This window comes from Elephas maximus, chromosome X (genome assembly GCF_024166365.1).
Source record: "Elephas maximus indicus isolate mEleMax1 chromosome X, mEleMax1 primary haplotype, whole genome shotgun sequence".
In the NCBI taxonomy this organism is placed as follows: domain Eukaryota; kingdom Metazoa; phylum Chordata; class Mammalia; order Proboscidea; family Elephantidae; genus Elephas; species Elephas maximus.
The window spans coordinates 32,745,642-32,761,295 of NC_064846.1; the positions used below are offsets into that span (position 1 = coordinate 32,745,642).

The 15,654-nt window shown below is 37.8% G+C and overlaps 1 protein-coding gene across 3 annotated transcripts in view; it reads right to left on the minus strand.

The window, feature by feature from the left end:
- The window catches only part of XIAP (X-linked inhibitor of apoptosis), a 57,859-nt gene that overhangs the window by 14,018 nt on the left and 28,187 nt on the right, over positions 1-15,654 (minus strand). For all 3 annotated transcript variants that reach the window (XM_049871867.1, XM_049871868.1, XM_049871869.1), the window contains 4 exons: positions 5,623-6,531; positions 4,453-4,552; positions 3,079-3,157; positions 1,727-1,769 (listed from right to left, as the gene is read on the minus strand). In XM_049871867.1, the coding sequence (XP_049727824.1) occupies positions 1,727-1,769; positions 3,079-3,157; positions 4,453-4,552; positions 5,623-6,499 (1,099 nt within the window). In that variant the 5' untranslated portion in view covers positions 6,500-6,531. The remainder of the gene's footprint in view (positions 1-1,726; positions 1,770-3,078; positions 3,158-4,452; positions 4,553-5,622; positions 6,532-15,654) is intronic.

A 15,654-nucleotide genomic window follows, 5' to 3' on the forward strand; every position in this document is an offset into this window, starting at 1 on the left:
TTCAATGGCAATAGGTTTGGGTTTGGTTGGGTTTGGACTCAGTCTGGGTATTTTTGTTTTTTAATAATATTTTATTGTGCTTTCGGTGGAGACTGACATAGCAGTTTCGATTCCAATTCAACAATTTCTACACAAGTTGTTATGTGGAGGAAGGTGATGGGGAGTCACTGCTAATGGGTATGGGATTTCCTTTTGGCGTAATGATAATCTGCAACTCAATAGTAGTGATATTGTACAAACGTGTGAATATACTAAAAACCATTGAATCGTGCACTTTAACAGGGTGAAATTTATGCTATGTCAAGTCTGTCTCCATTTAAAAACCTTAAGCCAGAGCAAGAGTCTCATTAGTTATACAAAGAACAGTTTGCACTGTAAGGATGATTAAATACCAAAAAATATTACAGAATCTTTGTTTTGGAATAACTTTCACATTATAGGCTGATCTAAATGATTTCTTCAACTGTACTGTTTATTCCCATTACAAAGCCTGTATCAGATAATATCAGAGCAGCTCTGTGCAAGCATATTTATGAATACATATAGTACTCTCTTGCCTTGTAATATTTAATATCTTTAAGATATTAAATAAATGATACTATAAGGAGTGGGGAATCACCAGAAATATATATTTTAATTTTATTTTTGGTGAAAATACACATAATAAAATATACACCCCTTCAACAATTTCTATATGGACAGTTCAATGACATTGGTTACGTTCTTCCCATTGTGTCACCATTCTCTCTCTATCCACATTGTTTTACCACCATTAACTCAGACTCTCTGCCCCTAAACTTCTCCTCTGTGCTTTAGAGTCGCTGTTGTCAATTTGATCTCATATAGATAATTCTCTAAAACAGCATACTGCTCAAGGCAAACATTCTTTACTAGTTGAGCTAGACTGTTGCTTAACTCAAAGATGAATTCCTGGGATAGTCACAGCTCAAGGCTTAAAGATTATCTCAGGTCAATTGATGTGGGGTTTCCCCCTTAACAATGGGCTCATCACCAGGCATTCTAATGTAAACTTTCTACTATTTTTGAAACACAATGCCTAAGTTGAGAATGAGATCTGTTGTATGAGGCTACTTCCACTACTGATTTGTAATGTGACTGTGGGCAAGTCACTTAACCTCTCTCTGACTCTGTCTGTTCATCTGAAGAGTGAGGATAACAATAGCTTCTTAGCTTAGCTTAACATAGTAACTTTCTCGGCCCACTTTTAAAAAGCTACCTACGATGAGTATATAATCTCTGTGATAAAAAAACTCTACCTCTCTATGAGGTAATAGGAGGTAAACAAACCAAACCTTATGGCTTTGTGAAGATGCTGGGCAAGGCAAAAGATGATATGGCATAAAGAAGCCGGTTGGTTAGGGCTGGTCCTGGTGATGGCACATTAGTATAGCATCGGATTCATGATCCTGGCTTACTTAAGGAGCTCAAGGGACAAAAATACACTTTAACCATTTCTTCTGTGATTTTAACAGAAATGGTGATGGAGCAGCCTACAGGTGCTGCTTCAGAACCTGGGAAACCTAACTGTACAATGGCTGTACTAATGTTCTTAATACAGAAATATCCAACTAGAATTTCCAGCTATCCCATATAAATTACCGTGGTGACCTTGAAAGAATATGTCTATCTTTCCACTCCATAAGCAACAACTAGAATAAATTGGTAGTGAAATTAAAAGTATATTTATTTTAATAAGGGTATTTACCAATTCTTTTAGATAGGGATGGCGTTTTTTCAGCAGGTCTTGCCTAAAATAGAAATATGAATTGTGAGTTAGAATTCTTTTTTGTAAAAGGCAATTATTTCAATTTGAAATATTATACTAATTGCAAATGTGTAAATCAGCTTTATTCCAATTCACCAAATCAATATTCACAAGAGATATAGCATGATAGAGCTAGAAGGACATTAAAAGACCATCTAATCCAATCCTCCTGACTTTGCAGACAAGGAGCTGAGGCCCAGGGAAATTAAATGACATGATCAAGCTGATACAGTTAACGGCAGAGCCATAACAACAATTCTGGTCTCCCATTTCTAGTCCAGCTCTCTTTCTACATAGCACTGACGCCTTGGCCACTCCAGTTCATACTATCAATTTAGATATATTTTTGAGATTTTAAATACTGTCTGTAAAAAGATTAAAACTATGAGCATAAAACATATTATGCAAAAGTCTAATTTCAAAAGGCTAAGGGACTAAGTAAGGAGCCTTGTGGTGCACTGGTTAAGTACCCAGCTCCTAACCAAAAGGTCTGTGGTCTGAACCCACCAGCAGCTCTGCAGAAGAAAAGATCTGGTGATCTGCTCTAGTGAAGATGACAGCCTAGGAAACCCTAGGGGAGAGTTCTACTCCGTCCTACAGGGTCTCTAGGAGCTGGAATCGACTCCAGAGCACACAAGAAGAGACTAAGTATTTTAGATCTTCAAGCTCATATCTTTTTCACTTTTAAGTTTATTAGTTTCACATCTTATTAACTAAAAACCTGTGTTCTGAAAGGTCACATTTCTAGTGCCCTTTTTGTATGAGAGTTTTGCAAATGACACATACAATACTGTTTTTTACAGTATAAAGAATATTTTAAATACAACATGAACCATATTAATAATTCTTTAAACAAATTACCCAGTTAGTCATCCAGTACGTATAAATGTTCAGGCCCCTATTTTTGCCTACCCAAAACCAAACTCACTGCCATTGACTGGATTTTGACTCACAGCAACCCTACAGGACAGAGTAGAACTGCCCCACATGGTTTCCAAAGAGCAGCTGGTGGATTCAAACTGCCAACCTTTTGATTAGCAGCCGAAGCTTTAAGCGGTATACCACCACCAGGGTTTCCTTTTTGCCTACATTGATACTTAAATTAGTTCATCCTAACGCCCTTTCATAAATATGCTTCAGGTTAAAAATAGCATGCACTCTTCCAGTTTTTCCCTTAAAAGCTCACTGCATATTAATTTAAAATACTAGATTGTAAATTTTACATGAAGAAATAATTATAAAATAAATTATATAATATTTGAGAAATATATACCCTATAGTATGTGACTTACCAGAGACTCCTCAAATGAATAGGTTAAATGAATATTGTTTATATAATCAGGTCCCTTCTCTTCTAACAGATATTTACACCTAAACAATTAAAAGGAATTCAAAGTTTAGTAGCTGATACGTGAGTAAAAAGTAAAGATACAATCTCCATCATCTTCATTTCATTAACTTGTTTTTGGTATTTCTAGGAAACAAAATTAAAATGTTACCTGATTCTTATCTAACTGTCATTTAAGGTTAAAAAGATATGTTCTCATTCCCAGAGCCAACTCTTCAGACGGAGATTGGACTGGATTATGAGACAGAAAATGATACTGGTGAGGAGTGAGCTTCTTGGCTAAAGCAGACACATGAGACTATGTGGGCAGGTCTGTCTGGAGGGGAGATGAGAAGGCAGAGGGGGACAGCAGCTGGTTGAATGGACATGGGGAATACAGGGTGGAGAGAAGGAGTGTGCTGTCTCATTGGGGGGAGAGCAGCTAGGAGTACACAGCAAGGTGTATATAAATTAGAGACTGACTGGATTTGTAAACTTTCACTTCAAGCACAAAAAAGGTACGTTCCCTTTGTTACTCTATTTATGCTTATGTTAGTAGACCAATAAATATCAACCTGAGATCTTTTCAACTTCTGAGCAAGAGTTATTAAATTAGCACCTTGACATTCTAAAAAGGTTTTAAATAGCTAATCTTCTTAGCAGATTTTATTTAGAGGATTAACCAACTGCTCATTTAAAAGGAATTCTTTAGGCTTTCAACCCCTTTTAGGGCTGTTTAAGGCAAGTTTATTTTCAAATGATCATTCTAAAGTTTTAACCTCTATCTGAAAGAAACAAGATGACAAAGAGACATTTTGGGTATGTCCTCATTTTAAGATGTCACTGATTTTAAGAAGCATGATTATTTTATATATCACCTAAAATCGCTGCCATCAAGTGTTAAGATGTGTCCTGATTTCAGAGATTTTAAAACGTGAACAGTTAGTTGTGTGACCTAGCATCAATGAGAATCAGTAATATTTCCTATGGTGTGTAACGCATTCTTAAGGAATCTCCTTGGCAATATGGGTTCTTCCATGCCCATCACAGAAGAGCGTACTTCCAAAAACAAAAGAATATACATTTCTTAATTTGGTGTTTAAAAATGGAATAATCTGAATTGCACAGTTATGATACACAAGTAATGAATGTTTTGGTGATCAGAGAAGGCCTGGGTTTTTTTTCCCCCCTATGAAGTAGGTGACCCCATTTTTATAAACCTGGTGTGAATTTCAAGCTATAGTGAAGGCAAAAATAGCTGAGGTGAAAAGTACTTCAGGTCTTCCCACTGCATATTGTCCAACTTGCCAGTTACTGAATAAACATTCAAATACCTTACCCTGGATACCACTTAGCATGTTGTTCCCAAGGGTCTTCACTGGGCTTCCAATCAGTTAGCCCTCCTCCACAGGAAAAGCACTTCACTTTATCACCCTCACCTAAGCAGACAAAAATATATGTATTTGTGCAATTAAAAGCTGACACAAAAGTATCCATTTTAACACCTAAAAATTCAGAATATCTAAATTACATGGCAATCTCATAGTTTAAGAGAGGACATTTAAATTCACACATAAGTAATAGATACAACCTTTATCATTTGAGGAGGAAAGACACCTAAATTCACTGATTTATCCTGAGGTACTTTAAAGAAGACAAATACAAATCAAACTGCCCAATTTTTACGTTAAAAATTATTACATGTTTTTAACATAGGTCACGTGGGCAATTAATACTGTACCTGCTTTTTTGAACTACAAGACTTCAAAACAAGTATGTTCCAAGTATTAATAAGGTTCAGCATAATGCAACTACAAGGCAAGTTCCTCTGTGGTTATAGCTACGTGACACTAAACGAAGCTTCGAGGTTGCTATACAATGCTATACAAATAGAATACGGAAATAACTGATATTCTGTTTTGGCACTGCTTGATCCTAAAAATAAATGGGTCAGATATATTTTCTTAAATACCTGTGGAAGCCATCAGGCCCTTCTACATGTTTCCAATGGCATATTTGAAAAGCACTCATTCGAGGCAATAAGACATAATACAGGGCTGCTTTCAAATATACAGCCCTATGTACTAAAGGCAGATTATCGATTTTAATATCAGCCAAACTAAACTCTCTAATGTTAACTCTTCCTGTAAGGAAAATGTATGTAATATATGTACTGAGCACATATAGTAGGTGTGCAATAAACGAAGTCAGTATTACTATTAGACTCATTCTTCTATCGGGCATGTCTACCTTCGTTTGCTTTGTCACCCCTCTCCTAAAGACAACTACGTAAACGTGACTCATAACATGGTAGTCCTTTTCATATAAATGCAGTGGTTACACAACAGATCAACAGAAGGACTCACAGAATAAAACTGATACAAATGATCAGGCCAGAGCATACTTAAATATTTACCAGCTCAGGGGTCTAACAGCATCTATTTACTTTTTAGGAGCCCTGGGACAGTTGGAAAGTTATTTATTAGCCTGGTCTTATAGTGAAGTTTACCTAGAGAGTAAAATCCAGCTCTTGCAAGCTGCTCCTTGTTCACAGAGTACATCCACGTCCCAAAAGTCATGATCCGTGCTTCATAATCTGCCATGGCTGGGTTTCTTGGAGAATTTGTTGAATTTGGGAAATTCCTATCAGAACTCAAGACATCGGATTCACCTCGAGTATTAATATTCCGGCCCAAAACAAAGAAGCAGTTAGGGAAGTGTCGCCTGTGTTCTGACCACGCGTGATCACAAGGTTCCCAATTTTTCAGTTTTCCACCACAACAAAAGCACTGCACTTGGTCATCAATACCTGTGTAGTAGAGTCCAGCACTCGCTAACTCTCTTGGGGTTAAGTGGGCATACTCTGGCCAGTTGTGAAATGTCTTCAATCTAGCTTCTTCACTACACATCTCAGGGTTCCGTGGGTATATGGTGTCCGATATATCTACAACTTGCCCAGTTCTCAAAAGATAGTCTGCATGAGTCTCAGATGGCCTGTCTAAAACAAAATGATTTCTGTTTCCTGGATAGTTTTCCACTTTGTACTGACCATTTTGGACACCAGGATTTGTAGGTTGAGCAGTATTATTTTCAAAATAAAAGCCATTGATAAATCTGCAATTTGGGGATGCTTTCCTGTGTCTTCCAACTGCTGAGTCTCCATATTGCCATCTATCTACTGCTGCATGACAACTAAAGCACCGCACGGTGTCTCCTTCACCAGTATACAGAAAACCAGCTCGTGCCAGCGTTGATGCTGAAACAGGACTGCTACTTGGAAAATTAGCAAAAGTTTTTAATCTACTGAACTCTTCTACAAATTCTTCATCTTTACTGATGTCTGCAGGTGGAAAAGTTCTAGATCTTTCGAGACTGTTAAAAGTCATCTTCTCTTGAAATTAGGACTTGTCCACCTTTTCTAAAAAGAGAACATTATGTTAGGAAATACAAAATGCGAAAAACAAGCAGTATGCTCAATATTAAGAGCTAGCAAATTATTCACTAATGACATAAAAATAATTACACACACTAATTAGATAGTAGATAAGAACTACTTTAGGTGAAAGGAAAGACAACACACAATACAGGAGAGGTCAGCACACCTGCACTAAACCAAAGCAGTTTCCTGAATAAACGGAATGCTTCAAAGGCCAGCTTAGCAGGGGCAGGGGGTTTGCGGACCATGGTCTCAGGGGACATCTAAGTTAGCTGGCGTAACAAAATTTATTAAGAAAACATTTAAAACATTCTGCATCTCACTTTGGAGAGTGGCATCTGCGGTCTTAAACACTAGCAAGTGGCCATCTAAGATGCATCAACTGGTCTCAACCCACATGGAGCAAAGGAGAATGAATGCCAAAGACACAAGGTAATTATGAGCCCAAGAGACAGAAAGGGCCACATAAACCAGAGACTACATCATCCTGAGGCCAAAAGAACTAGATGGTGCCCAGCCACAACTGATGACTGCCCTAACAACGAACACAACAGAGAACCCCTGAGGGAGCAGCAGAGCAGTGGGATGCAGACCCCAAATTCACGGAAAAAAACAGACTTAATGGTCTGACCGAGACTAGAAGGACCCTGGAGGTCATGGTCCCCAGACCTTCTGTTTGCTCAAGACAGGAGCCATTCCCAAAGCCAACTCTTCAGACAGGGATCGGACTGGACTATGGGATAGACAATGATACTGGTGAGGAGTGACATGAGACTATGTGGCCAGCTCCTGTCTGAAGGGGAGATGAGAAGGCAGAAGGGGACAGGAGCTGGATGAATGGACACGGAAATAGATGGTAGAGAGAAGGAGTGTGCTGCCTCATTAGGGGGAGAGCAACTATGAGTATATAGCAAGGTGTATATAAATTTTTATATGAGACTGACTTCATGTGTAAACTTTCACTTAAAACACAATAAAAATAAAAACAAAAATAATAATTACACCATCTCTCAAAAACATTCTAATTCTAAAAACTAAAGTTTTACATTACTACATGATTCAAGTTACAAGGTAGAAACTAGCATTTTTGTTTTCTTTTTAAGGAAAGTAATGCTTAAAAAAAATGCTTAAGCAGGTAAAAAAGGACTGTTAATTTTAACGGCTCATTTTACATAAATATGGAAACTACATAATACATAATATAATTATTAACCATGTAAAATCATTAATACAAAAAACATGAGCATAAAATATGCAAATTCTTAGTTTATGCGTAGTTTTTATAATGGATCATTGTCTATTCAAAGCATCAAAGTTTACTATTTAGAATTTAAAAACCCGAATGTTCAAAACGCTAATGAATTAATTTTTAACATTTATTTCTTTCTTAGCAAAAGATGTTTTATTCACAATATTGGTTCCAATGTGTTTTTTTAAGACCATCCAATGTTTCTGATTTTCATGAATAAACGAGTTCATTTTTTTGTGTTGTTGGAAATTGGATCATTTAAGATGTATATAATAATACTGCCCTCTACAGGGTGGCTCAAGAAAAATCCTAAGTATGTGTTTTTTTGTTTTTTTTATGTGTAGACCTTAACTGCAGTTGCTTTTTCTATCAATTTCCCATGGTCAAGGAACAAGCCGTCTAAATGGAAGAGTAGTGCTGTTACAGCCTCATCAAAGATACCAAACTGTAGCTGTGTAATATCTAACTTAGATAACATATTAAACAGAATTGGTTGGGTTATGAGAAGTTAACAGATAACTTATCCTCCAAACCTGGACACCTGTGAAAGTGAAAAATGACAGGCATAAATCAGGGCTTCTCCAGGCTTAACTATGGCACAAGTCTGGTTCTCAAGAATTTTGCACAGTGCCTGACATTGGGCTCAGTACTATACTTGTCAAATGCAAAATAAAAGAATGGTCACAATGACTGTCTCTACTTCATATGTGCAATAACTGATTTCTTAGGAAGAATGAGTTAGCTCTTTTGACATTATGTTGGCACAATATGTCTTGGATGGAACGGCATCTCTCTCGGAGTAAAGTCTAACATGAGGCTTCTCTACTGGAGGCTGGCATTGAGTTTCATTCTTGCTGGCCATATCAATTATAGTGGTATTAACTCACGTATACCTCAAGAGCTGAGTTATATCTGCACACAACAATTTCTGGAAGATTGTTTCCCTTACTTTTAATGAATTATGAAGTTTCCCAGATGTCTAAAAACATGCCAACACTAGCTTCAAGGCCCTCTGTTGAATCAGGATGACAAAATCAAGATTATAAAAACCAAGGCTTGATGATAGGCTAAAACTGGTAAGATAAAATTTAACAGGGGTAAGTGTTAAATCTTACAGTCTGGTTAAAAAAAAAACCTGTTGCACAATTAAAGAGAGATGGAGACTTGGTTTGGAAAGAAGTCATGTGAAGGCAAACCTCCAGATTAAAACCTTAGGGTTTTAGTTAATTACAAATTCATTATGAACCAACACTACATGGCCACTAAAAAACTTAACAGTAATTTCAGGCTGCGTTAACACCCAGATGTGCAATATCCAGATCCAACTGGCCTACATCTTAGATACAATTTTCCATTCCAAACACATTTTAGAAGGGACATTAACAAAATGAAATGTCCTTAGAGAACAATCAGGGTGATGAAAATTATGTCATATGAAAATTACATCACATAAAGAATAGCTGGAAAAGCTGAAGATGCTTGTCCCAAGGGGAAAAAAAATTATGGGGTAGTAGAAAGGACAGAATATCCTCTTTAGATATTTAAAAGGCTATCACATAAAAAAAGGATTAGATTTCTATGTAGCTTGAGGGCAGAATTGGAGTCAATGAATATGATTCTAGCGAGTAGATTTCAACCCAGTACGAAGATGAACTTCACAACCATCAACAGTGGTACAAAACGGACTGGGTTGCCTTCTAAGGTTATAAGTTCATCCCATCACTGCAAGGAAGACACTTCTGCATGGACTAGGTGAGAATAGATTAAACATTTCCAAGCCTATAATTAGCCTATAATGGTCAATATACTTCAAAACATATGAAAATGACCTTCCCTGAGATGATAATTTTTATTTCTCAGCTCAATCAAAATATATAGAAGTGTAAGATCAATGATCTATTCTCATTTCACAACAGTGGATATTCTGTGTCGTTCAAGTAGTCATCCTATTTCGGATAATATCATATAAAACTCCATCATTCAACCCTCACAAGAGAATCTGTTTGAAGCTTTCAAGTGGAGATCTCATCTTCTTGGGCAGGGACCGCTTACCTTACTAATCTGTAGTGTACAATTTCACCTGTTTTTCACCACATCAAGGATATAAAGGTATAGAAGTTGCAGGGAAGAATCTTGATCAAGTAACAGACATGATGACTACAAACAGCCACAACCTCATTGTAACAGTGAGAGCGGCAAGCCAGGAGAACAATGTTATTAAAAACGGTAAGACTTCTGGCAGATTCCACCAATCTACTCATAATAGCCTTCTTGGCTATCTACAGCAGACTGAACCAAACTTTGAGCCAAAGGATGAAGACAGTGACAAAGGTGACATTACTATTAAAAATAATGTAGCGCCACAAAATTCCTAAAGCTGTTTCTACTACCAAGAGCCTGAAATCATTGACACAAATAGAACAAACTTAGTTGTGAGTTTGGACAGAATGATTTTACTCCCTTTAATTGAGTTTAGCACTCCTAGCAAGTAGAGCATGAAGTCCATGGGTAGTGTAAATGGTAGAGTCCTTGGGTAGTATAAAGTGTTAAGTGCTCCACTGCTAGACGAAAGGTTAGCAGTTCAAACCCACTGCAATGCAGTGAATTATTTAATATGGCCTTTCTAACCACAATCCCTGTGATTCCCACACAATGACTGAGTGGGACTATGCAAATAAGGTGCTTGTGGCCCACCAAGGTGATTGGACAGCTTGCTGCTAATTGCTAATGCAAATAGGGTGTATGAAACCTGTGATGGTTATGTGTCAACTTGGCTCAGCCGTGATTTTAGTGATTTGGCAGTTATGTAATGATGTAGTAATCCTCCATTCTGTGGTCTGATGTGATTGTCCTCCATTTTGTGGTCTGATGTAATTATCCTCCATTCTGTGATGTGTTATAAATTCTAGCCTCTATGCCTGTGGTAATGGTTCCATTTGGGAGTAAGTTGTCTGTTATGTTAATAAGGCAGGCATAGTTGGGATGTATCTTGAGTCACTGCCTTACTAGAGGTTGTGACTCAAGTCACCATTCTTACCCTAGACACCAACCTACCACCCTTATTCCAGTCATACCCTTGTACTGCCTTGCTCAAGTAAGGGGACTTTCTTTGAGGGTATGGTCTGCATCCAATACATATGAAAGCTCTGGCAAAGTTCTGGATCCTGCATCCAGCTCGTCATCATCTGACCTCCAGTTCTTGGAACCTGAGACAGCAGTTTATCAACTGACCTGATCTGCCAGCTTCCACAGCCTTGTAAGCCAGCAGCCTGTCATCTGACCTGCTGATTTGGGTTCATCAGCCCCTGTAGCCATGGGAATCAAGAGAAGCCTTCAGCCTGACTAACAAATTTGGAACCTGTCAGCCTCCACAACTGTGTGAGCCATTTCCTTGATGGTTCATGAGTTCTGTGAGATGTTGCAGTGAGTTACAGAACCCATAGATGGGAGGGAGAGTACTGACGGGAAGAGTAGTAGCTGACGTTAAGAGATGATAGAGTGGTTCAGCCGTCTGGAAAAGTTGGACATTTGGGACATCTTTAACCTCCAACTTTGTGCTGATTCTTCTAAAAGAAACTGTTCATTCACCCACCCAGAGGTGCCTTTAGAAGGCAGGCCTGGCAATCTGCTTCTGAAAAGTCACAGCCTTAAAAACCCTATGGAGCAGTTCTAGTTTGCAAACATGGGGTGTCACCATGAGTTGCGAATGATTCAACAGCAACTAACAACAACAAGCAGCAAGGCAGCAAACAGAATTTCAAACACATGCTCCAGATCAGAAAATCTTAATAGAAGATGTAACGATTATAACATTATGAAGCCATAATTTGAACGCTTTCTGAGAGAGGATGCCACAGGACTTATAAATTTGGCTAGTTTAAGAGATTTTAAACCTCTAAACAAAGGAGCCCTGGTGGCACAGTCGTTAAGACCTCAGCTGCTAACTGAAAGATCAGCATTTGAAACCCACCCAGAGACTCCTCAGGAGAAAGACCTGCTCATGTAAAAATTACACTGTTAGACATCCCATGGGGAAAGAACTGTTCTGTCCTACAGGGACACTAGGAGTCGGAATCAACTCAACAGCAATGGGTTTTGTTTTGGTTTTAAATATTTGAACCAATGACCTGTAATAGGCAAGAGAACAACATCGCAAGTTTAAAATGTTATTAAGATAATAGAGACAGAAAGCAGATTGGTGGTTGCCTAGTGTCAGGGGAAAAGGGGAATGGGAAGTAATGGCAAATGGATACTGGGTTTCTTTTTGGGATAATAAAAATGTTCTAAAATTAGATTGTGGTGATGGCTGCACAACTCTGTGAATATACTAAAAACTACGGAACTGCACACTTTAAATGAATTTTATGATATGTGAATTATCTCAATAAAGCTACTAACACGTTATTAAAATAGTAGTTCGGAAATAGTACTGTATATACTTTGGCAGATGAGAGGTGATTTTAAGTCTAAAATAAAGAGGCATCTGCTAATGAAATCATGTACTTTTGATATGGAAAACTGGACGTTAGGGTAAGTTGTCAGAGCTATGTGAAAGGACTACCGCATTTTTAGACAAATAATGTGCACGTTATACATTTTTTGCCAACTGCGCAACTCTCTCGCACATTATCTTCCTAGGCATACTATTGGGCATTATATGTGTGGGTGTGCTATTTATGTGGGCATATTATTTGCAGAAATATACGGTATATTTATGGTTGTATATTTAACCTGCTGTGCAAGCCCAGTTAATTTTTCCTTTAACTACATTCTTTAAATTTTAATGTGAAGTCTGATTATATCTCTTTTTATACTTTGAAGACCTTGGTTCTCGTGCTCCCAGTATTTTATTTCTTGGTGTAGATTTTCTGTTGTAATTGTAACAAATCATGTTCTGAAACGCATTTTTTCCCCAATTTCTAAGAAATTCAACCAACTGGCTGTTTTTAGGAGTTGCTTCCCATGTTATGAAGCATTCAAGCTATGGTCCTGAATCATGAAATTCTGCGACGCTTGTTCCCACTGATGTTTGTTCATCTCGTATGTTTCAAAAGGCAGTTAATTTCATTGACTCTGGTAATAAAGGGAGACACTCTCCTTTAAGCAGTTCTTGTGCTCATTCCCAATATCACTGGAAAGCATTCCATTTGGGGTGTGTGTTGGTGTTTTTGTGCTCAATGAATTCAAGAAGTATGTGTTATTTTCGATACAAAATGTACCTAAATTAAAAGTTTTCACTGTTTACAATAGCAAAAACATGGAAGCAACCAAGGTGCCCATCAACGGATGAATGGTTAAATAAATTATGGTATATTCACACAATGGAATGCTACACATCGATAAAGAACAGTGAGGAATCTGTGAACATTTCATAACATGGAGGAACCTGGAAGGCATTATGCTGAGTGAAATTAGTCAGTTGCAAAAGGACAAATATTGTATAAGATCACTATTATAAGAATTTGAGAAATAGTTTAAACTGAGAAGAAAACATTCTTTTGTGGTTACGAGAGGGGGGAGGGAGGGAGGGTGGGAGAGGAGCATTCACTAATTAGATAAGAACTACTTTAGGTGAAGGGAAAGACAGCACACAATACAGGGGAGGTCAGCACAATTGGACTAAACCAAAAGCAAAGAAGTTTCCTGAATAAACTGAACGCTTCGAAGTACAGCGTAGCAGGGGCAGGGGTCTGGGGACCATGGTTTCAGGGGACACCTAAGTCAACTGGCATAATAAAATCTATTAAGAAAACATTCTGCATCCCACTTTGGAGAGTGGCATCTGGGGTCTTAAAGGCTAGCAAGCGGCCATCTAAGATGCATCAATTGGTCTCAACCTACCTGGATCAAAGGAGAATGAAGAACACTAAGGACACAAGGTGATAACGAGCCCAAGAGACACAGAAAGGGCCGCATGAACCAGCGACTACATCATTCTGAGACCAGAAGAACTAGACGGTGCCCGCCTACAACCCATGACTGCCCTGACAGGGAACACAAAAGAGAACCCCTGAGGGAGCAGGAGAGCAGTGGGATGCAGACCCAAAATTCTTATAAGACCAGACTTAATGGTCTGACAAGAACTGGAAGGACCCCGGTGGTCATGGCCCCCAGACCTTCTGTTGCCCCAGGACAGGAACCATTCCTGAAGCCAACTCTGCAGACATGGATTGGACTGGACAATGGGTTGGAGAGGGATGCTGGTGAGGAGTGAGCTTCTTGGATCAGGTGGACACTTGAGACCATGTTGGCATCTCCTGCCTGGAGGGGAGATGAGAGGGTGGAGGGGGTTAGAAGCTGGCAAAATGGACACGAAAAGAGAGAGTGGAGGGAGAGGTGGGCTGTCTCAGTAGGGGGAGAGTAATTGGGAGTGTGTATGTAGCAAGGTGTATATGGGTTTTTGTGTGAGAGACTGACTTGATTTGTAAACTTTCACTTAAAGCACAATAAAAATTATTTTAAAAAAAGTTTGTTTTTACATATAGCACTAACTTGTGGGTGAAATTTTTTATACAAAGATTTTGGATTTTCTTTAATGAGATTATTCTATGAACACTGCCCACGCTCCAGGAGAAATATGTGGTATTTAATCACTGATGTGTAGAGTTTATCAATATTATTTTCGTGAGGCTGTTTATTTCCACAAATCCACTTAGAACAGTAAAAGTAAGGCTGCTGACTTTCATTTTTTGACTGATTTCTTTGGTATTTATCATTGATGCTTGTATATAGGAATTAAAAACATCATGAAATACATAAGTTCTCTATGGTTTATAGATAATTCCCCCCAAAGTGATTTATTCATTAATTTTATTGTAGGGCTAGGATGGATGCCTTTATAACAAGCATCTGCTATTAAAACAATGAAGAATCAAACGACTTCATTTGGAAGAGTATTTTCTCTATGGGGTAAAAACACATCAAGAAATAGAGGCTTGGTTAAAAAAAAAAAAAAAAAAAAGCTCTAACGTTAAAGCAGTAGGGAAAAAAATCCCATGCAGAGAAAGAGTTTATGTGAGATTTAATGTCAGAGCACTGTGTATTACGTATTAAACTTCCTAATAATAAAAATCTGCCTTACCCTGAAATGAAGATAAATGGTATTTTTTTAAAAGATATTTTGGAGTCAATTATAATTGACTTAAGTGATTAAAAAAAAAATCTACTCCATAACACATGAGTTTCTGCTATCACAGTATCTTAGAAAAAATAAGCAAGTACTTTCATATGCATACCAGATACTGAAAAAAAGTAATTTTGACTCTGAACACTAATGCAAACTTAATTATTTAAAATGGCTAACCAACTATCTCTAATGACTGAAAAGTAACCGAAATACTCACTGAAGTTTTTTTAAGTCAAAATAGCACCTGAAATAACAAATCACTGTTCTCATAAAGTAAGTTGAAAATCTTAAGTCTGTTCTCTATCGAGCACATAACCATTGCCGTCGAGTTCATTCCGACTCAGGATTTTCAAGAAGTGCCTTGTGGATTCAAACTGATGAGCTTTTGGTAGCACCCATAGCTCTTAACCACTACACCACCAGGGTTTCCATCAAGCACACAGAACTCCACAATCTGAGTTTCACCCTTCAATTCTCTGGATGAGATTCACACAATCACTATAGGCTCACCTAAGGAACTACAAATAATTAACATTATTTCTACAACCAAGGGTTTACTTAGCCTCTCATCATAAGAAAAACCATGTATTAAATACCTATACTTATGTTGCACAGTACAAAGAGAACTGAAATGATGTTTAAAACATGACAGGAAACATGCAAGCAATATAATTCTTTTAGCTCCCACTGCATTACTATCATGTTGACTAAAATACATTATACAATGAAA